Source organism: Achroia grisella, unplaced genomic scaffold (genome assembly GCF_030625045.1).
Source record: "Achroia grisella isolate CSIRO2021 unplaced genomic scaffold, CSIRO_AGI_Agris_v1 utg770, whole genome shotgun sequence".
Classification (NCBI taxonomy): Eukaryota; Metazoa; Arthropoda; class Insecta; order Lepidoptera; family Pyralidae; genus Achroia; species Achroia grisella.
Window position 1 is genome coordinate 2,519,137 of NW_026713016.1, and position 26,100 is coordinate 2,545,236.

Sequence of the window (26,100 nt, forward strand, 5' to 3'; positions counted from 1 at the left end):
GTATTGTAAATAGAGTAATATTATTTGTCGTTCATATTATTTATTTATAGTCTTATTGAATATTAAATTAATTACGGTTGAATTTCGACAACTGGGCGACCATTAGTAATAATAAATAAATATTACCTATTAGGAAATTACAGACAGCTGTAATTGTTTCTAAAATAAATAAATAAATAAGGACGAAACGCAATAATGCTCACCACCAGGGCCGTCGACCGTTAGAGCTTGTGATCGATAGAGGGTTGAGGGTGGCTGTTGCTTCGGAGACAGGCAAAGTTCCGCGGTATAGGGCGGGAGGGCACTGCCTACACGGTGCAGTGTTTACTAACGTAAATAAATTTACACTGTATCGGAAAGAGATAGTGCGAATTTTGTGAGTTTGTACGAGTATATGGTAAGCTTCAAACCAAATGCAGTTACACATATCCTTATTGACAGGTCCATTATTCAAAATGCATATGAACTCAGTGTTTATTTAATTTGTTTAGATGGTTGAATATGGAATATGAATCTCGCCTGGTGCCGTAAACGTCGAACGGTATAACCTGGCGAGATATTTAGTTAGCCTATTGTAGTGAATTCGCCAGAAACCATGATTATGGAAGAATTATAATCATAAAAACTTCATACTAAGTACTTAAATATTAATATTTTTTTTAATTTGACTAAACTACTCAATACAATAATAAATATATTAATTTAAAAAGGGGATACCTGAGAAACTATGATTGATCTTTTTAAAAACCACGCCATTAGTCAATATAATAGTCATTTTGAATTCGATCGTTTGATATAGATGACGGGCCAGTATTAAGTCTGCATTAAGCACACATTACTTATTTGCAACAGTTATAATGATTAATTCAGTATTAATTTCAAATGTGGTCAATTTACTATTGATTAAAAGGTGAACAAACTTTTTAGCAACGTTATTTTATTTGTTATAAAAGCACGCGGAAGTTTCACGTTGTTTTTTATTGTTGTTTGTAATGTGCCGGTGTAGTAGCATACTGTAGTACAGTACAGTATACTCGTGTTTAGGGTCGAAGTACGCTCAAGGGCAGCCGCCGGATATTGACCCCACCAGACCACCTTCGACAATCGGCGTTCTTGTGCTCTGATGTGTAAACACTTAGCACTTTGTCACAATAACATTATTGCTATGTTCAAACATTTTTACAAATTGTCTTAATGCAGCGTTATTAAAATAGAATACTAAAGTGGTTATACATTTGTGATTTCGACTGTTCTGATTACCAAAATCTAAACAAATAAATAAAATTTAAGTGCAAACAGCTTTTCATCAAATGCATATCAAAGTACAGTACTTACATGATAAATATATTATTAATAATTTTGGTTTGTTCTTCATAATCTCTGATAGGTAATGTTATATTCTAACCAAGTCGCGGGTGACAGCTTGTTATAAATAAAATAATTTACCTCTACAATTTTAGTCGGGGTTTATGACTACGACGTCAGGTATATACAGCCTGACGTCACACTCAGGCGGTCCATAGTGTGAATATGGACCGCCATTATATTTGATAATGTAAAAATCATATAAGCATCAGTGTTAAAGAGAAAACGTGGAATTATTTATTATCTTCTGTATCTCCCAAAAGAGCGATAGTGTTTAAAATCATTATTTCTGATTGTTTTTATTTTCATATTTATTATATATTTATTTCACTACATTATTTAGTATTGAGATAACGCGAGGTCAAGGATATCATGATATCATTATCTCTACAGAGATACGAGTTTAGACTGTGGAATCTGTTTCTGTTAATCGTATAAGATAATAAAAATTGTAATTTAACTAAATAAGTCGCATTTTTTAACTAATAACAAACTGTTGTTTCAGGTATTCAGTAGATACTGGGGCTCGTAGTATGGATGTCAGCTTCGACAATGTAATGGAAGGGATGCGCCAGTACTTCATGGGAGTACCGAAACAGGCGCAGGCGGAAGGTTCCGGTCAGAGCGTCTGGCCGGCTGGCACCCCAATGCTAGAAGAGGGGGCACCGGCTCAGTCTGGCGCTCCTGCACATTCATCACGACCGCCTTCCGCTGCTGCTGCTCCACCGTCCACTCCGTCGCAGATGGCTATTGCAATCCCACCCAGACCGCCATCGGAACCATTGCCGCATATTATCCATAAAGCCACAGTAATGCGAGAGGCGGCCGAAAAACGACGTGAAATGCCAGAAGTCGAAGACGAAGAGGAACCAATAGCCACACTTTCGCCACCTTCACATTTCATTCGAAAACCACAGTGCACACTACCGTCACCCGCACCCGCTCCTGCTGTGCATTGCCAATCTCCGTCTCGACCTCCATCAGCAGCTTTACCGCCCCCTCCAGTACCAGAGACTCTTGAGGCTCCTACACAGTATAGACCACCAGCGCACCGAGTACCCACGCCAACGGCTAGGCCACCTGATCAATTTGCACCTGGTCGCCCGCCAGATCCTTATACCACATCTCGACCTCCAGAACCATATGTTCGATATCCTTATGAGTCGAATTTACCTGACACAGGGAGAAGTTCACATGGTCCACCGGTTGCTTCACCGCAACCATCGATGCCGCCTGCACGGCATAGTCCACAAACATATGCGAGGTTGTCAAATTCCATGCCCCATCATAACGCTACAAGACTGCGTGAAACTGCCACGCATAGTCCTCCTGCTCAGCGTTATACTATGCCTTCAGCACAACCACCACCTTTACATAATGATCGGGTTCCACCAATACACCATCCACAAACGGCGCCATCCCAGAGGCTGGATGTTCGCACAACCCCTATATATTCTCCTCATCTCCAGCATCGTCGTGAACCCTCACCTTATAGTAGGACATCGTCACATTATGACAGACATCCATCAGTACCTGCTCAAAAATATGATCCTCAACAAGCCTATCCTGGATATCGGCCGATTTCAACTACTCTTCAGCCGCTTCAAAATCATCGTGTAGAACCACATCATGCGGCTCAGTATAAACAGGCTGCTGTTGATACAATAAATCAGCATTATGGTTCGAGAGCATCTGATCGTGTTCCGGTACCAGCACAATCCCATACACATGATACAGCACGTTTACCATCACGGGTTGATTATCCAACTTCAAGCAGAAATATTGAGAATACGCATTCAAGGGGAGCCTTTTCTTATCCTATTCCATCAACTTCAACATCAAGATATGCATCTAGTGCATCGGTGCCCACCGCGCAAAACTCCTCGGTGCAACCAAGATCTTCATACCGTCCAGCGGCAGCCCCAAAAACTAACTATGAATATCCAACATCTAGTCCCATTCAAACATCACCTGCTCGATCGACGGCAAAGCCTGGATACCCTAATCAGCAGGCGCGTATGACAGTATCTGTAACTTCATTAGTGAATCAAATGAATCAGACTAAGCATAAGCGCGACTCCCCTCATACAACAAATGTACAAGTTAATCAAATGAATCCAGTTAAACAAAAACGGGAGTCTCCTCTAGATTTATCTGTAAAAACTGTTAAAAACTCTGCTGATTCATCAACAACTCAAGACGATATAATCGATTCACCATCAATAGAGAATAAAACATTATCATTGCAACCACGACCAGCATTGAATAATCGACAAAATATTCCTAGTGGAAGTTACGTTGCCAGTCATAAAGTAGACTTTGCTCCTAATTTCACGCAATATAGAGAGCGATCTACTCATAGTTTCAGTGCACACACAGTGCAGTCTACACACCAAGCAGTATATAATGGTGCCTATGACACAAGACGTCCGGCCCCTGAATCTTATTCTGTAGAATCTCCACATCCAATTTATTCAGAACGTAGTAAATATAACGGTCCACTGAATAGAACTGATCATGTTCCTAGAATAGATCTTACAAGACCAAGTAATGATCAACGTCATCTTGAGAATAGAATAAGGGATGACCGACATTTTATAATAGAAGAGAGAAAACGTCCTGCAGGTCCTATAGTGAACAACATTCCGGAAAAGATAGTACGTTATGAAACTTGGACTTCAAACGGTCGAATAGAACGTATGAGTCAGTCAGATCGAGAACAGCATGAATTAATGAGTCGACCCGTGTACAGTTATAGCAGTCATAAACAATTTGAGGCTTATCAAAATGAACACAAGAGGCCTATTGTAAACCCTTATCGTGAACAGCATTCTCACGTTAATCATAGATATCCCAACAATTCTTATCCTACAGATCTCCCAAGTCGAGAGACAACCGATTATCACCCTCATTATCATGACAGAAATCTATCTAGCAATAGTCGTCATCATGTTATACAAAAAATTCCGAGTCATAGAGACCTGTATCCAAATCATTTGGATTTACAAAATGGCGTGCCTGCTGATAAAAGGGTATTGAGTATATTGAGAAACAGTTTAGAAACAAAGCAATCAGGAGGCATAGAGCCAACTAGGCAATCGAGAAATACACCTGATCTCATTGTTATTGACGATGGAGATGACACTGTGATAGAAATAACTGATCTTACGAAAGATAATGATAATGAACCAATTAATAAAGATTTACCAAAACAAATTCAAAGTCATATTTCTAACCTAGGTAGCCACATTCAAATGCCAAAAGCTGTAGATTCTATACAACAAGATTCTGATTATAGTAAATTGGATAATGCTGAGGTAAAGAGTAAATCGCCAGAGTATGATGTCGCGTCACGAATAAGAACTAAAGCCGAATTGAAAGTAATGCCACCATCTCAGGAAAGCAATGTAAAACCTGAAAGAATACTTGATGTACCTACTAAGCATGAAAAAGTAAAGTTGCTCCCAAAATCTCAGAAACAACACCTATTCAATCAAATTAGAGAAGATAACCTTCGACTAGAATCTGTAATAAAGAGTGAAAATGTGACCGATATTGTTCTACCCGAAGTTAAAACGGAACCAATGAATATAGATGAAATAGAGAAGGATGCAGAAATACCTATAAAAACAGAAACTATTTTAGAAAACCTAGAATCCGAGGTGACTCAAAGTGGTGAACCCATTGAAGATTTAGATTGGGCTAGTACATGTGACAACTTTATGGAACAATTGAAAACTGGGTGCCACAAAAAGAAATCTCAACGAAAACGGTTTGAAACTGCGGAGTTTGAACAAGAAGATAAAACTGAGACACCTAAGAAATCACAATCTGCAGAAGCCACGACGTCTTCAGAAATTCAAGGTGAAAAAGATGTAGCAGAATTAGTTCCTAGTGTTGTTATTAAACAAGAGCCTGTAGATGAATATGAAATAAATGAAACTGAACCATCATCTTCGATAATGCAAAATTGTAAAGAGAAGGTTTCTCAGAACAAACTGGACTCAGAAAATGAACAGAAAGAGATATCCAAAGAAAAGCATGATACTCTTAAACAAAAAGAAAATAAGAATGAAAAATTCAAGAATGACAAGAAGGCCAGTAAAGATAACGATAAACAAACCAAATCTAGAAAGATGAAAATGAAATCCGAAAAAAATGACTCTACCACATTAATTTCAGTTACTGTTAAAAAGGAAGCAAAAGAAAAAGATACAACTAAACCTATTATTAAAGAAGAACTTGAATCTACCGATGACGACGAACCTCTTATTAAAAGCAAATTATTAAAAGACAAGGAACAAAATGATCGACTTAAATATCAGTTACTTAAAGATTTATCTGAGAAATCAGCCTACGTGAAGCTAGAATGTTGCGATGTCGATGTCAATAAGAATAATAGAAAGTCGATCGATTCCTTGTCAAAAGATAAAGAAGAAAAGCAACACAAAGGTAAATTAATTAAACAGACGTCACGAATAAAAGGAAAATCTTTGTCTATCGACAATAATAAAAATCTAAAACAAAATAGTGAATCTACATCAGATAGTGATGACGATGATGATTTAAGTGTAGCAAGTCGTCTACGCATACGAAAAAGCATAAAATCTGAAGAAAGTAGAGCTGCACTTGGTGTTAAATCTCCTATTAAATTATCTCCTCTAAAGAAACAAGATAATGGTAATGCAAGTAATAATTCCACTCCAATACGTAAGCCCGGCTTTGGTGATGGTTCTGATTTTCATCCGGGCTGGGAAGAGGAATTGTACAGATATAAACGTTCTCTACGAATGCCTACAAGGCTTATTGCTATACCGAGAGGACGGTCTGGTGGTCCATTTTTGAAAGGATCAGGGCCATTATTTTCTCGAGGAACTACGTCTCTTCCAGATCTTGATCCGGCCCCACTATCTCCGGCTCCATCCTCAGCACCATCGGCGGCTACTGATGACTTGTATTCAAGACGTCCAGATAAGCTCACTCTGGATAGTGACTTAGATTCAAATTCCAGTTGTTCTGCACCACAGAAACTGCATTACGATTCCGAAGCTTCAACATCTACCGTATTTTCTACTTCAAAAGCGAAAAACAAAGGTAGTTCTATTGTAGATGTGTTAATTCAAAAATGTGGTAAAAAAGATGATTCTAAAAAGAAATCTAAAGATAAGGACGAAAGAACCCCAAAAGTAATACCGAAGAATTCAAATACGAGTGAATTGTTGCCGACACCTAGTTTAGGACTGGTAAAAAATGGAAATAAAAACAGTCTCAGTGCCAAAAAGGAAAAATTAATGGAAGATATATATTATTTAGGTGCTTTTAGAAAAGAAACGGTCACAGCATTTAGGAATGCTTTCATAAAAAATACAGATGGTTTAATTGGTGCTACAGAGGAATTTGCACCAGTCGTTTTAAAGTCTAGGACTAGAACTGAAAGTAGAGTACTGAAACAAAGGGCTACAATTAAAGAAGTATTTGGTGACGAAAGACCAGCCTCTGCACCACCATCTTCTTGTAGAGAAAATGAGTGCATTGAAACGCACGAAAGTACAGAAGAACAAGTGATAGAGATAAAACAAGAACCAAAAGAACCAGAAGCCAAGACTAAATTTAAATCTAAAAAGATATTGAAGGACAAACTGAAGCGAAGATCAAGCTCAATAAGAGACGGCCTTAGAAGCACAAAATCACTTAAAAGAAATGACGCTAAAGGTAGACTACTTCGCCTTAAGAAAAGAAATAGTCTAATGAAATCTTTACCAAATAAACGAATTAAAGATATTTCTCTTAAACATAAAAAGCAAAGCGGACCTAACCTTGATAAAGATAAATCAAAAGAAGAAAGTAGTTCTTTATCAATAAATGATGGGAAAAGACGTTTGAAACGATTATTTGGTAGGCGGAAATTCAGTTCAGGGTTTGATTACATACGTAAGAAGAAAAAAATAATACGCAGAGAGGACACGGATGCTAATACTAACAGGATACGCCGACCCGCAGTGAAACCAAGTCCTGAATCTGTTCATGATATTCATAAAGAAATAAAGAGCTGGATTATTAACAAGAGTATCGGAGAAACACATCTTCATCGTGCTGCTAAACTCGGATACACGGTAATTTTCAACTTAAATTGTTTGTGGCTTTTTATTTTAGATGATTAGGTAATCACTGTTATTATTTTTACTTAAATATTTTAGGATTGCGTGGCCTATTGCCTGGAGAAAATGTCAACTGACCCATCAGCTAAGGATAATGCAGGCTTCACCCCACTTCACGTTGCATCTGCTAAGGGTCACGTCAGAATAGCACGCCTACTACTGCAATATGGAGCAAATGTATCTGCAGCAGCACAGGGCGGTATAAGGTATAAGTAAAACCTGTATTAACGTTGTTTTTAGGATCATAAGCACATAATAAACCGAAGTTGTATTTATGCTGTAATAATATATTTGCAGACCACTTCATGAAGCATCTGAGAACTGTCATGTGGAAGTGATAAGACTTCTTTTGTCATATGGCGCTGATCCTTTACTCGTAACGTATGCTGGTCAGACACCGGAAGAATTAGCTGAAGGGCAATCAGCGAGACTTATTAAGCTGTATGTTGCTGATGTACAGGGCCTAGCAGTCGAGCCCTGGAGGTTTCCACACCCAGCCGACATTATTGGTAAGTTATCAAAATAAATTAATAGAATAATACTGTAAGTTAGTGTGCACTGATGAATATTATACACAAGTAGTTTGTGCTCTTCATGCATATAAGTGATAGATACTATAAATTCCTTAAAAAATATTATTTCCAGATCTTGAAGAAATTGGCTGTGACTCGCTATCTTCACCTCCACCTGCTTCTCCTCCGCCACCACCTGATTCTACTATAGAAATACAATGTACGGAGGCCCCACTTCCTCCATTTTACACTCTGAGAACGGGTACTGGGCAGCCATGTGACGGCTTGTGGTGTCTGTTGCAGGATGTTACAAATGTATTACAGGTAATGAACTATAATATTTTTTATATAGTAATAAATAATCATCTCTACCAAGATTACACTTATTTTTAAAAGTCGTGTATTGTGTGTACTCCTCAGTTCCTCCATTTTAGCCGGCAAATAGTTTGATTTGTAAGTTGCAGTGAAATAATAGGATAAAAGTATAGTAACTTAGAACGCCACTAATCCATTTACTTGTACCAATTCGCCACTAGAAACCATCTCCATGATTTATTAGTTATTCGAGCTATGTAGAACATATCTTGGCGTGACTTGGCTCTTATGTCCTGATTGCGGATTATATCTGCGGAGCAAACCGTTTTCTTTCGTAAGTTGTTACTAAATGTTGGTTGAATTTGTAAGAATTATCTGGAGAGAGACTTCAGAAATCCCGTGTCGTTGCGAGTTAATCTAGAATATGGTCTGTTATTTGTCTGCTATTTATGTAATTATGCCCGCGGTTACATCCACGTAAAATTTATTATTCTGATCACTTAAACAAATCCGTTCAATAGTTTTAGTGAGAAAGAGTGATCCATACCCTCAAACTTTCGCATTTATAACGTTAGTAAGATGTTTATGAGTAATATTTTATATTTCAGATCAAATCAAAGGACAGCCTACTGAAACAAATACACTGTGGATCTGGTTCTCCGAAGGAACTTCTGCGGGAGATTCGTACTCAGGAGTTTTTGGAGAGAGCACAATGTCATCAACTTCTATGCGCTGGAGAGAAAGTCAACGTGCGCGCTTCTAAAGTATCACTTGTCAGAGTAACCGATAAACTTAGGCAACTGCTCAAGATAGAAACAATTCTTGTCAGCTGACACTAATTTTATTTCGCCATTATTTATCGAAAATATCCACAAACTGAAAGTAATGGTCAGATTACAAATTTCATTATGTTTTGTTATTATTATTTTAAGGAAACTATAAATCGAGCTTTTATAAATTATGTTAATGATCATGGATTTAAACAATTGTGATTGTCAATATAACATTGACTGTAGATTTACATAATAGTGTATGACGGATAATTCTATCATAAAATGGACACACTGGTATGAATATAATGCTGACAGCATTATGACCATGATTCGTATTAGTATACGGATGTGGCAATTGAGGATGGCTCAACAACGAGATCTTCATCTAGATCGACTGATTAATGTAATCTAAACAAGATGTATCTCATATAAGAACAATGTAATAAATATTCGTTTCATGAGACTGTTTATGTTAAGGCAGCCATTACATAATCTTGACACTCCACCATAGACAAGAGTGAGAGATTTATATTTTCAACTTTTCGACTATACCTCTATCGAACAACGTAGGTATGTAAATATTGTAAATAGTTCATTGAGCGTTTTTGCGTATATATATATTGCTTTAAATGTATAATATTCTCATGGGTGCTATTTAACGTTGGTGTACGGTTTAATGAATTAGATAAATAAATAGTTATATCAAATTGCTACGGCAACAATTTTAGTATAATATTAATAATTATTGGTAGATAAAAATAAGAGATATAGTTACCACATCCTAATTTAAGTCATTAGCATAATCTTAAACTATGTGTGCAATAGTATACGTGCGTGTATCGAACATGTGTAGATGAATTTATATGAGTATATGGGGGGTGAAAGTATCAGTCACAGGGTTGGACCAAGCCTTAGCACGATTGCTGTAGGTACTTAAAGCATCTAGTGTGAGTAAGTGCAATGTGCATCGTATGCAATTAAATGTATTAAATTTTTCCCTAAAAATGAAGGAACCGGAAGAATTTCCAGTGCTATTAATTAATTATTTCATCGATACATCACTTGACAACTTTATTGACGAGAAAATGATTTATAAATGGATATATATATATAATATTAAACTTATCATTTATTTTGAGATTATGCTAGTATTCGTCTACTTTACATATGCAAATTTTTGTTCATTGTTATGTTTGCTAATATCGTTTGCAAATTATGTTTATTTCTGTAAAAATATTATTTTTCTTGAAATAAAGTTACGTTTTTATATATATTTACTTGTAAGAAATTAGGAAAATTTATTGAAATACATTATTAAATGCATATCGCAATTTTATATTAACATTGTAAATAATGGAAATTAAACAAATTATTTTTTAACTTATTTTGAAGCTACATATACTTATGTAACTTTTTGAATATTGACAGTAAAGTGCTACCTACCAATAGAGTACAGATATATCATTAATCGATATTTAGTTTGATACACGACTATTATATCCAATATACATTAATGTATCTATTTTGGAACATTGTATAAATGAATGGTAGACATTTTATACTGTATAGGATATGATCATGTTCCGCCCTATTTATTTAACATTGAAAATCAGAAACGAAGAAGTACATGATTAATCTGTGATGATTTATTATTAGGAGGATTATCTTGCGTACGGAAAATCGTATGAAATTATTGAAAATAAATGGAACCGACGGAATATACAGCGTGTATACTCACAGAATGAATATGTTGTGTAACTCCTGTCTGTTATAGCAGTACCTACTGTATAAGTATTATTATAATTATTGACACATATTTCTTGTTGATAACTATGAAAATAAAAAATGTGGTCATTGAAGTACGTATTTTATTTAATACTAGTAAGTTCCCGTATTATAAGCCTATATCTAGATATGGATGTCTAAGATGTATTGGATCTACCTATAATGATATTGGATGTAGAATGGATGAGTAAGAAAAAAATCCGCGACGCACAGAAGTGAAGAAATATAGGTGATACTCAAACCAAACACCTACTTTTTTGATAGAAACAATAACTTGATTGCATTAGCTGTTCATGTATATAGGCGACAGTTACAACTTACCATTAAGTGGGCTGTCAGTTTGTTAGAGATTCCAATTATATAAAAAAAGAAATAGTCTCATTCCAAATGTGTTTTAAAATCCCGGGAGCACAAGATAACAATATATGTATATCATTTTAGATGTCCTAATTAAGACTTCATATGGAAACCAACACGCCACGTTTAAACAATCGATATTTTGGAATCAACGCTTCCTATGATCGCAATGCCTTCGTAAAGCTCTGATTTTATATGCTTTACAGGCTTAATATATTGAAAATAAACTTAAATTAAGAAATATGAAAAAACAAAATTAATTTGCATTCCTACATAAACTAAAAGACCCGGCGGACTTCGCCCCGTCAGAATGAAATTATGTGAAAGTTCAATAAATTAAAATTAGCAAAGAATAATCGTAAAAAAATTGTTAATACATTTTAATTAATTTAAATTTTGTGTTATATGTACAATCTTTTTTATTTCTAACCACAATTTGTGAAAAATCATTCATTCCTAATTTTGAACGGTGTGTACCAAAGAATATACAACTCAAAAGGTGTGCATGCTCCATCTAGTCGAATAATGCGGACTAAATTTGTTCTATGGAAAAAACGACGTAAGTCATATTTTTTGTATTCTTATTCTACTGCGTATCTAATCTAATATATCCATACATAATAAAAAACACTCATTTAATTTATCTGGCAACATTGATAATTGATAAACGATCGCAGCTACAAAGGACAAATAATTAGTCTAGCTCTCTTTAGATTATTATGTTCCTTGGTCTAGCTATTCAAAGAGGGAACGCTGGCAATATCTTTGGAACTTTGCCTAAAGGGACCCCTTTTAATAATATATTTTAGTTACTATATTATATTTATTAAGCTTTTTAATTTTAGGTTGTAATAGTAGTTGTACAGTTAAGTTATGTATATTGATAAACGTACTTGTTAAAGTTGGGCTAAAAAGGAGCTTATATACAGAGCCGTAAAACATAATATCAAAAAAAAATGTACGTAGTGGAATGACGACAGATTGATTTGATTAAACATTGAAAGACTGACTTATCTCCATTCGCATCACTTTTAATCAGTGCTGTCAGTTTGGGTGGTTACCCTTAAAAATTGGGGGATTTTATTGCAGTGGGGAAAATAAATGTTTAGGGTTTATGTCACATTAATACTAGGACAGTAGTAAGTTGGAAAATGGTCACGTTCTATAAAGATTGGTAAAACAAACTTTTTTAATTTTTTTTATCCTGCATTTTGAACAAAGTTTGGAGGTAAAGCAAATTGGTGCTCTGGCAACACTGTATTTGGTTTACGGTGTTGGTGTTGGGGCGAGGCTTGGTATTTTTGTTTTTAAATCTGAACAGATTTTATAAATTAATTCTATTCACAATATGTTGAACAAATATCTCAACTCTTTGTACTTTACAGTTTAAATATAATTTAGAAAACTATTTGTTATTCAAAATGAAGTATTTAATATTGTTCGCCTTTACCAGTTTAGTGAGGACTCAAACATTGGAACAAAATACATATACCACTAATTATCAGCAGCAACAGAAGCCGGAAGTTCTTAATCAGAACGGAACATCTTATAGACCAAATGTTCAGGTGCCCTATGGCAGTTTTCCAATCAATGCAAACGATTATGGTCAGTCACAGAGCTCGTTCTATCAATCGTCGGACGGATATAACCACGACTTTTACGGCGATGACATCAACGAGGTTGATCCTCAGGATAGTGCCGGTTATTACGCCGGCCTGGATTATGAAGAGAGGTACAGATGTCCACCACATTGGTTCCGTTATAGAGAGTCGTGCTACCGATTTACCAAATCACCAAGTCGCCCTCGAAATGAAGCACGAAAGATATGCCAAGCTTACGAAGCTGACTTGGCTGCTGTGAATAGCCCAGAAGAACATGGTTTCATACTTACTGTGTTGACAAGGATAGATCCTCAACGTGGAGACTGGTATATAGCGGGGCACCAGCAATCTCCAGGGTACTGGGCTAATGATGGCGATGGGTCACAGTTGACTGGTTTAGAGAATGCTTTCTTTGAAGATCGTGAATCTCTTTATACAAGCTACAATTTGATTCCTCGGGATTATTTAGTATATCATTTTTCTGAAGAAGCACACCGTTGGGGCTTATTAGCTGTGGATGGCATTCAATATACTCATTTTATATGTGAAGGACAAACTGAAAGGTTGCGGTATCTGCTTGAAGAGGAGAGGTCGTTTACTTATGGTTTGGAAACATTTGATCCAGAGAGGATACCAAGGGGTCCATATTTTATAACAGAACCAGTGGACACTATATGTGACCCTATGAGAAATCATCATGTTCAATTAGTCTGCATTGCTGGTGGATATCCAGCACCTGAATACAAATGGTACAGAGAAGATTATCAAGTAGACAGCCCTGTCTATACAGAAATAGATCCTTTGAATGATACTAGATTTATACTTAGTGGAGGTACTTTGATGATATATAATTTAAATGCAGACACAGATAATTCTAAATATCACTGCACTGCTACAAATAAGTATGGTACAATACGTTCAGAGTCTGTTCGTTTATCCTTTGGTTTTATTAGAGAATTTAACCAAAAAAGACCAGTTGAAAATGGAAATCAATACTGGGGTAAAGTAATGTTTTGCGATCCTCCTTCCTATTATCCTTCAGTAAACTTTTTGTGGGCTCGTGATTACTTCCCTAATCTTGTTGAGGAAGATAAAAGAGTCTTTGTGTCTTATGATGGTGGCCTTTATTTCTCTGCCTTAGAAACAATCGATAGAGGCAATTACAGTTGTAATGTAATGAGCAAGGTTTCTGATAATGGTCGAAATGGTCCATTTTTTAATCTTTTTGTTTATCCACATTCGGACTACCAGCATCTGAAATTTCCAAATAACTTCCCTAAAGTTTTCCCAGAAGCACCCACCGTCGGTCAAGAAGTTCGGTTGGAGTGTGTGTCTTTTGGGTACCCTGTGCCATCTTATAACTGGACAAGAAAGAATGGTCCAATGCCAAGGAAAGCAAGTTTCAGCAATTTTGACCGTGTTATAACAATTCCTAATGTTGGTGTAGAGGATGAAGGTGAATATATTTGTGATGTGAAAAATGACAGGGCTCGCATACAAAATTCTGTCATTTTAAAAGTTCAAGCTGAACCTAATTTTACTATCCCTCTGTCTGATAAACATGTTGACAATATGGGTGAATTGCATTGGAATTGTGAAGCTTTTGGCATCCCTGATGTTAACTATACATGGTGGAAGAATGGAAAGAAGCTCTCTATGAATACTCTAGAAAGTGAAGATAGAGATCGTTATGTGATTCAAGACAATGTACTAATAATCAAGTATTTGGATCCTCAGAGAGATCCAGGTATGTATCAATGTGAAGCAAAAAATCAATTAAGAGCCAGATATTCGACAGGACAACTTCGAGTTCTATCCTTGAAGCCCTCTTTTAAAAAAAAACCGCTTGAGTCAGAAACTTATGGCTCTGAAGGTGGCAATGTCACTCTTAGATGCAATCCTGAAGCTGCACCTAAAGCGAAATTTATTTGGAAAAAGGACAACATAGTGATAGGAGCAGGTGGTAAAAGATTTATAACTGAAACTGGTAATTTGATTATACGCCAGCTTTCTAGAGATGATGAGGGTGTTTATACTTGTGTTGCAAAAAATCAATATGGCACAGATGAAAGTCGCGGCCGACTAATAGTATTGCGAACACCAAGGTTCATAGATCGACTTCCGCCGCGAATAACAAGTCAAGTTAATCAAGTAATATTTTTGCATTGTAGTGCCGACATTGATCCTATATTAGACACCGCATTTTTGTGGAATCATAATGGAATTCGTATCAGGGATCCATCAGATTACTATGCAGATAAACGAATTCAAATGGATGGCGGCGAACTTACAATTTATAATGTAAGCTTATCAGACGTTGGTGAATACGAATGTATAGTGAAGTCAGCAATAGGTCGAATTTCGTCCCGCACACAGATACGTGTAGAAGGACCGCCAGGACCTCCAGGAGGTTTGCAAATATTAAACATTCAGAGGTCCTCAGTGTCATTTGAATGGACAGACAGTAATTCAAACGGGCGGCCAATCATGAGTTATGTCGTCACAGGTCGCACTCAGTGGAATTCCACGTGGGTTGTAATTAGCGACAATGTTCCGAACGTTAATGAAATAGACAGAAATAATGGTCGAAAACGTGCAACCGTATCTGCAGCTCTCTTACCATGGTCCGTATATGAATTTAGGGTTCAAGCTGTAAATGCTTTAGGAGAAGGTCAGCCATCAGCACCAAGTCCACAGTTCTCAACGTTGGCTGATAAACCTTATCAAGCTCCATCCAATGTCGGAGGTGGTGGTGGCAAGATTGGTGATCTTACAATAACGTGGACACCCTTACCATTGAAATTCCAAAATGGTCCTGGCATTCATTACAAAATATTCTGGCGTCGTAAAGGTGCAGAAGTGGAATTTCAATCTCTACTGCTCAAAGAATATGGTAATGTTGGAATGCATGTCGTTCATATTTCGTTGACATATTTCTTTACACCATATGAAGTTAAGGTTCAAGCAATTAATGACATGGGTACTGGACCTGAAAGTGATGTCGTAATGATATATTCTGCCGAAGACATGCCGCAAGTTGCACCGCAACAAGTTTACGCTTTGTCTTACAACTCCACGGCTTTGAATGTAACTTGGAATCCTATTGATCAGTCACGCGATAGGCTACGTGGCAAATTAATAGGTCACCGATTGAAATACTGGAAACAAGCCAACAAAGAAGAAGAATGTATCTATTATTTGTCTAGAACAACGCGTAACTGGGCTCTTATAGTCGGATTACAACCTGATACTTATTACTTTGTGAAGGTAAATACAATCGAATTGAAATTATTAATTTGAATTTAACTGTGCTTATCCAATTAATAAATAAAATGTTATTTTTAGGTAATGGCATTCAATTCTGCGGGCGAAGGACCTGAGAGTGAGCGTTACCTCGAGCGAACGTTCCGGAAGGCTCCACAAAAGCCCCCAGCGTCTGTGAACGTTTGGGCCGTGAATCCAAGTACAGTGCGCGTTGTATGGCGATATGTGCAACCCACTACCGAAGAAGAACCATTAATTGGTTATAAGGTAATATTATTTTAATAATTTTAGCAATGGTTTGATTCCTTTGAAAACCCTTTGTAAGGAATGAATACTTATTTACAAAATTAAAAACCTTGTCCATTAACATAGGAAATTGGGGGGGAAGGGGATATTAATAACTTTATTTCTAGGAAGGTACCACGTCAAGTTAACCTCCACGCGGGTACCCCTGGAAACTATAATGATAAATTCCTGGTGAATTCGTCGTAATGAGCTAATTCATCTGACTTCATACTCATTTTATTGTCCTCCACTGGTGCCCAGCCAGCGTTACAGCAAGAAATAAAGAATAAATTAGAATATTTTATCTAATTGGTGTTTTTGATCTCATACGTCTTATTAGTAAACGTGAAAGTTCTTGTATGTGTGTCCCCAACACAGGTAAGAAAGATTCCCAAACATGAAACCTGGATCGTGGTTCCTTTGGCAGGTAACAGGTAACAAAGGTGTAAAAAATTTTATATCAAATTCGTTATTTTAAGAAACTCCATATTTTCATTGTTCGTAGCATTATTATAACTTGCGCTGCTCATTGCCAGACACAGTGTTGTTCCAACCCCCCGCCGTACCCCCCTAACCTAACTATACTATTTTATAAATAAACTTACGTCATTTTAATAAAGCTGAACTTTATATATATTATTGAGAGAAGTATTAAACTGAGTTTCCTAAATTGCCAGACAGTTTTCTTGGTTCTTCATCCTACCAGACTCATTGAAACCGTATATTGGGTATATTCTCCATTATATACTCGTAGCATGTGGTTGATGTAGAATAAAAAAAATAGCCTAAATAACTAAGCAACCTAAGCCGGAACTCTAATACTTAAATATCTGCTTTTTAAGTCCTCATATGATCATAAATATAGAAAACGCCCGTACCGTTTTTTTATATTACGCTCTAGCTTTCCATAGAGTCCATGCCCTTTTGCATTTTCTTTTTCTACTTTCTTTCACCTTTTCCACAAAAATATATTAAGTATATGTGTGGTAGTGTAGGTTTTTTCAATTGATGGTGTTCCGAGGCTTTGGCAACCCATCCAGGACTGCGGTCGTGTCATGTCATGTCGGTGCGGTCATGTCGGGTCACCAACCCTCATAGCATCGACACTTACGATCCTTGGAGCTATTTTTCCTTCTATTGTAGCTGTGGTCCATGCCTCCAACACCATCATGAGATTATTGAACGTTGTTTGTTCGGCGTTGTCCAGTATTATTACGATTTATTTATGGATAATACTGCATTGTACTCCTGCTACTTGTGTATTGGCGAGCTCCTTAAATCTTTTTATAGATTACATATTAAAGATAGCAAATATTACTAGATTTGCTTATTTTTTCAGCGTTGTAATATCAACATAATATGTTTTCAGGTGAGAGTATGGGAAATTGACCAGGACATGAGTACTGCAAATGACACGCATGTGGCAGTGGAACACAAATTGGAGGCCTATGTCACTAACCTGACTCCAGGCAAGACTTACAATCTTCGCGTCCTGGCCTACTCAAATGGAGGTGATGGAAGAATGTCTTCGCCCGCTATCAGATTCCAAATGGGAGATTACCACAGTGACGCCTATGGTTTTTATGTTAAGGGCTCTGCAGACAGACGTAAGGGAATAGCAGTAGGAATACTCGTGTTTGTGTCAGTGATTGTATATTCTTATGATTGCATTTTCACGTGATGTTTGCTATAAGCATTAGATTAGTGATTTTTACTGTCGTCAGATATTATTGTTTCAAGATTACTAAGCACTTTACAAAATTTACATTCCACTTTTTTATATATCTTATGATTATTTTAGGTTGTGATACAATCCGGCCATTATTTATCTTGTTAATTTTCTATTATATTTATTGTCTATTCTTTTTAATTTCATCAATAACAATACTAGCTATTTAATAAATATTACCTATATTTATCACAATTTATTTAGGTGTCAAGAATACAAATGTTGAAACAATGTTTATAATAATAGTTATATATTGCTTTTGATGGATTGCACGAGCAGCTTTATTTTTTATTTACAATTTATAGTTAAGAGTATTCTACTTATATTTATAAATTTTATATTTTTTATATTGTAATTATATTATTATTATGTCTTTATTGACAATAAGTAATTTAAGAATACGAATAAGCATTTTGATATATTCTATGATTCTAGTGAGAAATTGCTTTATAATGTCTTTCTTTTTTAGGCTACTTTAAATAATAAAAATTATCTTTTTCGAAAGGTCTAAGAAACGTAACTATATCTTTAAAAACACAAATAAAAAGCAACTATGTAAAAGACTAAAAATTAACAAAATATTTGCGAAAAAAAAGTCGTAATTCGAAATAGGTCAGTATTTTAGAAAATTAAAAAGTGCCAAATGTGACAAATTTCTTAAACACACTGCAAGGTTGTTTTTATTGTATTATTACATTTTTTATTATTTTCTAATAATGAAAGATATAAGTCACAATTTCAATTCGCAATAAATGGTTTCTCTTCAATGGAACCACTTTCACATAATGAGTTATACATTTCTTATTTTAACAAATTATTTCGAAAGAGTGGAAAAATATTAACGGCAATTATTTGTGTTTCCGAATAGTAAAAGTACTATATTTTTTAAAAAAATTGGCTCGATAATTAGCAATTTTGAAGTAATTCACTTCTCACTAGAGGCACAGAATTAATATAGAATAGTTTTTAGTGTATGGGCTTTTCACATAACGCCCGATATAGTCCTTATATTTATTAGGATTATCAATATCACAAATGTTTTAGATATTACTTTAAAATAAAATGAATCTCAGGTTATTGTTTATTGTATAGTACCATCAATCCGAGCCATTTTCTTGATCTGAATAGTATGTAAGCTATATCAACCAGTGTGTATATACATAGTACAAAAGCAATAAATTTCATTAGAGACATTGTTGTTGTAAACAAACTAAATAAATTGCCTTATGGATGTTGAAATTTTGTACGTAAGCAACTGTTTTCAATAAAATGTATCACTCGAATGACAGCTGATTTATATTGTTTTATTTATAATGATATATATATATATATATATATTGGTGCGTGAAAAATACTTTATACCCTTTTTTACGAAAATTGGGCGTATGGAGGAGTTTTTATTCCTAATTTCGCACACATTCAGTGCAGAAAACTATTGTTTTAAGAAACGCATAAAATATACATTAGTTAGTAAAATAAAAAAAACATACTACCATGTATTTGACTGTATGTCTTTAATATTCTTTGTCTATAATTTTTGACGATAGAATCTTAATTATGTTCAAACTATTCATAATTTAAGTTCCTAATTATGGTCGAATTTCGACCATTGGGCGACCAGTAGAAATAATAAATACAATTATAGAATCTAATTTATTATAAGGAACAAACTTATGACTATTATATAAATTTATGACAAAATAAACGGAAATAAATGTAATCGATCTTACTTATTAATTTTTATATTTAACCTTCCGCTTTAAACATTTTGCATCTAATTTGTCAAATAACTCTGTATTGACGGAATTTTTCCTCTTTAGTAAACTATTGCCTTCTACAGGCTGCGTTTGTTTCAATGGCAGTAATCCCACTGCGAATGGGATATCATCTTCCAAAGTTGAACTAATGGTTTCAACCGTATCTGGTTGCTCAATTTCCTTTCCCATTATATTATTTGATTTATTTTCTATACCGCTCCATTGATCCGAATTGTCGTTGATAGACTTGGTCAAGTCGATTACAGTATTTTCAACTACTGGGGAAATATTCTCAATATTTTTAATGGTTTCATGATTTTTATTAATATTTTCTATTTGATTTTCATAGCTCTTATTGTCAATATCAATATTATGCCAATCTATACCACTAGCATTAATGTCTACATCCGTTTTTCTCTTCGTTGCAGTTAAATTGTCAGATTCAAATTCCATAGTAGTATTCAAGGACCTGCAATTGTAATCTTTAATGTTAGAATCGATATTGATTTTATTTATATCATTAAGGCCATTATTTTGCGCCAGGGTATCTTCTATATTCATTAAATCTTTTATAATTTCATCTCTTTCCTGTGAATTTATAGCACATTCCTGTTGATTATTACTGTCAAAAGTTGTACCGTCAACATCTGTTTCCTTCGGCGTAGACATTAGGCAGTCTAATGCATCATCTTTAAAATCAGTAGATTGTGGCAGCTGCAAAGCAAAGTCATAACAATCATCATTTCTTCTTAAATCAGGATTATATTGTTCATTCAAATGATTGGTTTTTGAATCTAATAAGGAAATGCTAAAGTTGGTATCTAAGCTTGTGCTTGTGGGACACAGTTGCTCAGCATCTGTCGTGCTATTTAGCTGTTCATCTTCATAATATTTTTTTATATCGTCACTCATAGATTTGGTGAAGAACTGCATGTCACCATCAATACATGAAAAATCATTAGTATTCACTGTTTCTATTGAGCTATTATTGTCTTGAAGACGAGGATCCATAACTACATAGCTTTGTTGTTCAGTGAATGACTCCAAATTGTCAGGTAATATAGCATTTAAACTATTAATAGCGTCTTCATGACTAAATTGTTCAGTTTCTTTAGTTATTATAGGTGTCGAGGGATAACATTTTGAGTTCAGAAGCATTTCACCTCTTTCTATTGATTTAGAGAGATCATCAATGCTCTTGATTTCACTCGGATCTACAACTTTTTCTATTATGTTTGGCTGTTCTATTACTTCATATTGTATCTCACTACTTTGAACCATATCTAGAAGCACTTGTTCATTAACATTGATGTACGATCCGTCTCCAGATTCGAACAATATTGGTAGATCTGTTGGTAGTCCCGCATTTTTGAGGGCGTTAACATATTGTGACATAGCACTGCTAATGCCATTATTAGTAGTATCATTTGTAGAGCTACATGTTGGAGTAGTCGAGTAACTTGAAGTTATTGTATCGGTTCCTATAGGGTCTTTATTATAGCCAATAGAAGGATCGAGAACATTAGAGGAAACCGCTTGGTCCATGTATATAAGATCGTTTTCAAGATTCATGTAGTTGTTCGATGTGGACGTTTCAGGGCCACAAATGCTGCTGACTGCCTGAGATAACGATACTCTATCCATAAAATCCTGAAATGATATGATTGTGTTTTACTTACTGATTGGCACAATGCAGGTACAGGGAGATATTTAGTCTGGAATAAATATGGTTCAGATATGTAGACTGTTTATACAAATAGAGTAAGTGATATTATAGGTTTTGCCACTTGGATTTTTGTACGCTTTAAAGAATAAGGTATGAAATGAGATATATGGTAAATTCACCTGCATGTGCCTGTTTTGTAAATGTTTAAGATGATGTATGGCTTTCCGTGAATCCTGCTCCCGACGGAGAAGTGCGCGTTCTGCGGCCCGTCCCAATACTCCAGAGTTATCCCAGCCTGATCGTTGCTAAAATATAATCAAGATAACAGAACAATTCTATGACGAATTGTCAATTAATTAATGAAATTGTCTATGAATACGTTTTCTATGATCTTTTGTGTCTTTTGTTTACATAGTTATATTGTTACAATAATACCGTTTTTCCTCTTTGTCAATCTTTTTCTGTTACTCGTGAATGGGTAGGTACTACTTGTAAGGACTGGTCTAATCTGAATGCTTTATTTTGTTAAACGTTTATGTTTAATAATTCACTCTTATAAAATAGCGCTTTTATTAATACAAAATATTATTAATATAAAGTTATACAACATTTATTAAAAAAACGACGGTCATGTTACTCCTTTTTTGGTAAAATCTGCATTCAAGAGTGGTAGAATAAAAAAGATACTATTCAAAGGTAATCTATTTAAAATTTCTTTTAACGTATGGATTCCTAGTAGTCGAATTGAGAAACTCTTACAATAGTGTGGTTGAAAAGCATTTCTATATTTTTTATTAATAATTGTAGGTACATTAGCTATTACGCCTATTACTTTACAAGCTTCACTTTTATGAAGATGAAAGCAAATTTATTGTTTTATAATAATCATAATGTATTTTACTTAGATTTCGTAAACTGACCCTTACGCTAGGGCGGCCACGCCTCGGTTTGCTGGCTCTCGGTCCCTCAGGATAGTCTGCACCGGATGACGCATTGTTACCATTTTCGATATCGAATGGAATACGCACCACCATATCCTACGAATATGACCACCGTTATCGAATTTTCAGACTTACAGTAAACTAGTTAACCGCGATTTCATCTACATTTCATGGGATGAAAGTAATTAAATAATTTTATTTTGTTATTATAGGTACATAAAATATGATGTCAAATTACCATCAACCAAATTGTTATTCAAAATAATTATTTACTAAGATAATTAAATTAAGCATAAACAATCAAACAACTGTTATATTAGAAACTAAAATTAAATATTATTACAATGTATCGAAAAATTTATTCTTGAATTAGCCTATGTTAAATAAATTAATCGTGTTAAATTTAATTAAAGCGTTTAGTCGAGAAAATATAGACACTCGTATTAACAATATTAGCTGAGGTATCAGTATAGAAGTATGGGTGATAAAGTATTAGATTTCTGAAAATAGATTTATCCTGATCTATAAAAATTACGAAATTTTTTAGAGTTTTATGGCTTGATTTCTAATAATAGCTTAACCAATATTTTATAGTAGAATAATGGCGCCCGCGACTTCGAGTTAATGTACATTCGGAGACGCCATCTATTGACTACAAAACAAATGACGAAAGTACCCAAATAAATCTACATACGTATTATGTGAAATTTTGAAACATGCAGATGGTATTTTTCACGATTTTACTATTTTAATTAAATCCGTATTAATAATTTAATTTGATTAAAACGTTTTTGAAATTTTATTGACTAAATCGAAATTCTTTTCGATTGGAGGAACTATGAAAGCTTCTGCTTTCATAGTTCCAGTACAGAATACAGACATTTTTACCAATTTCATATAGCAATTCCAACATTACATAAGTAATTTTTTTAATTACCTTGTTAGGACATCCCATTGAGTCTACGGGTTGGTTTGTACATGTCGTCGGGGGTAGAGGCTGTGGGGGTTTCGGGTCGGAGTCCTTACAAAAAAATCAATTCACTAAGTAGGTACATACTTATTATATACAGTAAATTTTATTAATCAATTATTAGCAATAACTGAATAATTATTGTATATGAAAGAATTTAATTTTAGTATTGTCACAGACAATAAAATATTACATAGTGCTATGCTGTCTCTGCCTATAGGTATTACAAGATACCTAAAGTACCGTGAAAATACAATACCTGTGTATGTAAATCGATAAATGACTGTGGAGGTCTGTTTATCACTACTGGCGGAGTGAAAATTGGTAGTTCATCTAAAATGGAATGATACGAAAGAGTCATTATATTATTTGTAATTGTTAGTTAGATTCATTCTAAAATCAGTCATACTGCTCACCTCATTCTACTAAACATACTTAATAGTATAATCAATATAACGTTGTTGCATTAACGTGAATTAGCGCATCGGATAATATACGCTACCGTATCACCAATAAAGGATGAAAGGATGAAAATAAAGTTAGGTCAGTTAGTCCATCGTGGTAGATTCACCAGAAATTACCTACGACACTTTCCCGGTGTTATTTGAGACGTTACATTAGTTCCGCAGTATGTATACTGAATTACGAGTCTACGTCATCATGGCATCTTTGAGGATTCCTGGGTACTGTACTCAGGAAGGTACATTTATTTCATTTTCAAACCAAATTCTTTCAGGGGGGAACTTTAAGACCACTTTGTACATTTAACAACAATGTTTAGATTTTGCCAAGCTAAAGAGAGAAGTCACTACACGTCCTATGTGGTTGTAGGCAGCTCATGCATAAACGAAATATCTTCTTTGGAAAGTATGCATTCTATCCAGAGGAGATAAAATTTATCATTCCATCGCTCAATTATCGGTCTAGGTAGCGAACTTTGAAAGGGCGCGCACAATAGATCTATACAGGTCACAGTGCTAACACCGAACCCTTTCAAACCCAAACCCAAATACCCTTCAATAAAAAAAAAATAGTACACTTAGCAATATCTCAGGTCAATCTCCACATTGGAAACCATCGTGGTTAATTTCCGGTGAAATAAAGCATACCACTACAGCATTCCATTATCATTAATTAAAAATTACATTTTCTTTCTCTCCCTCTCACACACTCTGAAACGTATCGCCTCTCTTCTAATTAATTTACACAACAATAAATTAAATAGACAATACTAACCAGTATTTGATATACCAAGACCTTCCTTGGTCACTTTAGAGAGACCTTTGATTTTTAGAAACTGCGCCGCAGAGACTAACTCGTCTAAATTCTCCTCCAAGCACTGTGTTTTGCCGCAATACATAAATTCGACCAAACACTTCAATACACTAAACCGCATTTTTAATATTATTAGTGGCTCTCCACTTTGTTTTTGCAGTACTTCCTGGTGAAAATGGTATAAATGGTATATAGATATAGAAATTAAAGTTTGTGATTCTAAATAGCTTTGTTAGCGGCATTGTCATTTTAAATACACATATTTATAATTATTATTTATTTATAATAAAAATTAACTATAAAAAAATATATGAAAAATCGTTAGTAAACTTCTGTAAACATTTACGCATGCTGTGGCAACCAGTAATTAAGTTAACATTTTATACCTCAACTTCTTATGTAATTATAAAATTAATTTAATTAAGTATATATCTGGAATATATTTACCTGGAAATAAGCACTACTTGCAGCGAGAACTGCTTTGTGAACACGTAGAGTGTGTGAGCTACACATAAGTGTCATATCCACCATCGACTGCATTTGCAAAAGTTTTCCAAATCTCGACATTAAATGTTCAGAATAATCCTCATAATGCAGACTATATCGTATTGGGGCCATTCCAGGAAATATATATCTTAAACATACACATGTAATTCATGAACTCGTCTATGCAAATGAAGCATGACAGGTTTACAACTGTGAGTGACAGTCCAACTAAACAAATGAATGCTGAAATAATTTGCAGAAATCTTTTTAAAAATTAAATAAGTTCTATCCGCAGACTTGATATAGATATAAAAAGTGGAAAAATTGTTGCATTATTTTTTATCTCTTAGTTAAGTTAGTTAATATTTTTAATATTTAATAATAATCTTTGTATTAATAATTATACATGTTTGTAATATATTTATCACAATAGGACGTCACTTACTACTGAAAAATAAAATGAGTTGTGTTTTGGAATGTTTTAATTATTAAAAAATTCAGAAAAAACATAGTAAATTGTTAGAAAATGAATTTATTACAAATTTGTATTCATCTTATTAGAGTAACAGAAAAATAGAATAATTAAACTAAGGTATAAGAATAGAGAATAACAGATATTTTTTACTGTAAAAACATATTCTATCACAGACTAATTAAGTACAGAGGAATGGTGTTTCTGCTACTACTGTAGGTATACGTACGATATTCATCAGATCATATTCGCCAGAATAATTTAGTCATAAAGGAATAAATTATTAAAAATTATAAGACAGACACACATACAGTTAACGAATTTTACATACTTAAAATTACAAATTTAATATCAGTTTTGGAATGTAACTAGGAATGCAGTGATTTGTT

At 34.6% G+C, this 26,100-nt stretch overlaps 3 protein-coding genes across 5 annotated transcripts in view; 2 read left to right on the top strand and 1 right to left on the bottom strand.

Annotated features, from left to right (window-relative positions):
* The window catches only part of LOC131850454 (uncharacterized), a 71,396-nt gene extending 60,426 nt beyond the window's left edge, over window positions 1-10,970 (top strand). For both annotated transcript variants that reach the window (XM_059200674.1, XM_059200675.1), the window contains 5 exons: window positions 1,871-7,478; window positions 7,563-7,729; window positions 7,821-8,032; window positions 8,169-8,359; window positions 8,959-10,970. In XM_059200674.1, coding sequence (XP_059056657.1) covers window positions 1,899-7,478; window positions 7,563-7,729; window positions 7,821-8,032; window positions 8,169-8,359; window positions 8,959-9,183 — 6,375 coding nt within the window. In that variant the 5' untranslated portion in view covers window positions 1,871-1,898 and the 3' untranslated portion in view covers window positions 9,184-10,970. The remainder of the gene's footprint in view (window positions 1-1,870; window positions 7,479-7,562; window positions 7,730-7,820; window positions 8,033-8,168; window positions 8,360-8,958) is intronic.
* A 1,556-nt stretch (window positions 10,971-12,526) lies between these two features.
* Window positions 12,527-19,437, top strand: LOC131850442 (contactin). Its single transcript, XM_059200659.1, has 3 exons — window positions 12,527-16,133; window positions 16,212-16,397; window positions 17,785-19,437. The coding sequence occupies exons 1-3, from the start codon at window positions 12,687-12,689 to the stop codon at window positions 18,094-18,096; spliced, it is 3,945 nt and encodes a 1,314-aa protein (XP_059056642.1). The 5' UTR covers window positions 12,527-12,686; the 3' UTR covers window positions 18,097-19,437.
* LOC131850444 (uncharacterized) lies at window positions 18,072-25,439 on the bottom strand. Of its 2 annotated transcripts, none has more exons than XM_059200661.1 (7): window positions 25,201-25,439; window positions 24,715-24,919; window positions 23,738-23,811; window positions 23,446-23,529; window positions 22,494-22,604; window positions 21,747-21,872; window positions 18,072-21,551 (listed from the first exon to the last, which is right to left on the bottom strand). In XM_059200661.1, exons 1-7 carry the CDS (start codon window positions 25,369-25,371, stop codon window positions 19,878-19,880), a joined length of 2,445 nt encoding a protein of 814 aa, XP_059056644.1. In that variant the 5' UTR covers window positions 25,372-25,439; the 3' UTR covers window positions 18,072-19,877. The 2 variants fall into 2 exon arrangements, with proteins under 2 accessions (XP_059056644.1, XP_059056643.1); XM_059200660.1 differs by having other exon boundaries at window positions 22,488-22,604.
* Between the last annotated feature and the right edge of the window lie 661 nt (window positions 25,440-26,100).

What these genes read in the sequence shown, in the direction of transcription:
- LOC131850442 (XM_059200659.1), top strand. Translation starts at nt 12,687, where the DNA reads ATGAAGTATTTAATATTGTTCGCCTTTACCAGTTTAGTGAGGACTCAA. An exon ending in ATACTTATTACTTTGTGAAG is followed by an intron (nt 16,134 to 16,211) that starts GTAAATACAATC and finishes TGTTATTTTTAG; the next exon opens with GTAATGGCATTCAATTCTGC. An exon ending in AACCATTAATTGGTTATAAG is followed by an intron (nt 16,398 to 17,784) that starts GTAATATTATTT and finishes ATATGTTTTCAG; the next exon opens with GTGAGAGTATGGGAAATTGA.
- LOC131850444 (XM_059200660.1), bottom strand. Translation starts at nt 25,371, where the DNA reads ATGGCCCCAATACGATATAGTCTGCATTATGAGGATTATTCTGAACAT. An exon ending in GTGGCCGCCCTAGCGTAAGG is followed by an intron (nt 21,873 to 22,487) that starts GTCAGTTTACGA and finishes ATTATATTTTAG; the next exon opens with CAACGATCAGGCTGGGATAA. An exon ending in TACAAAACAGGCACATGCAG is followed by an intron (nt 21,552 to 21,746) that starts GTGAATTTACCA and finishes ATATCATTTCAG; the next exon opens with GATTTTATGGATAGAGTATC.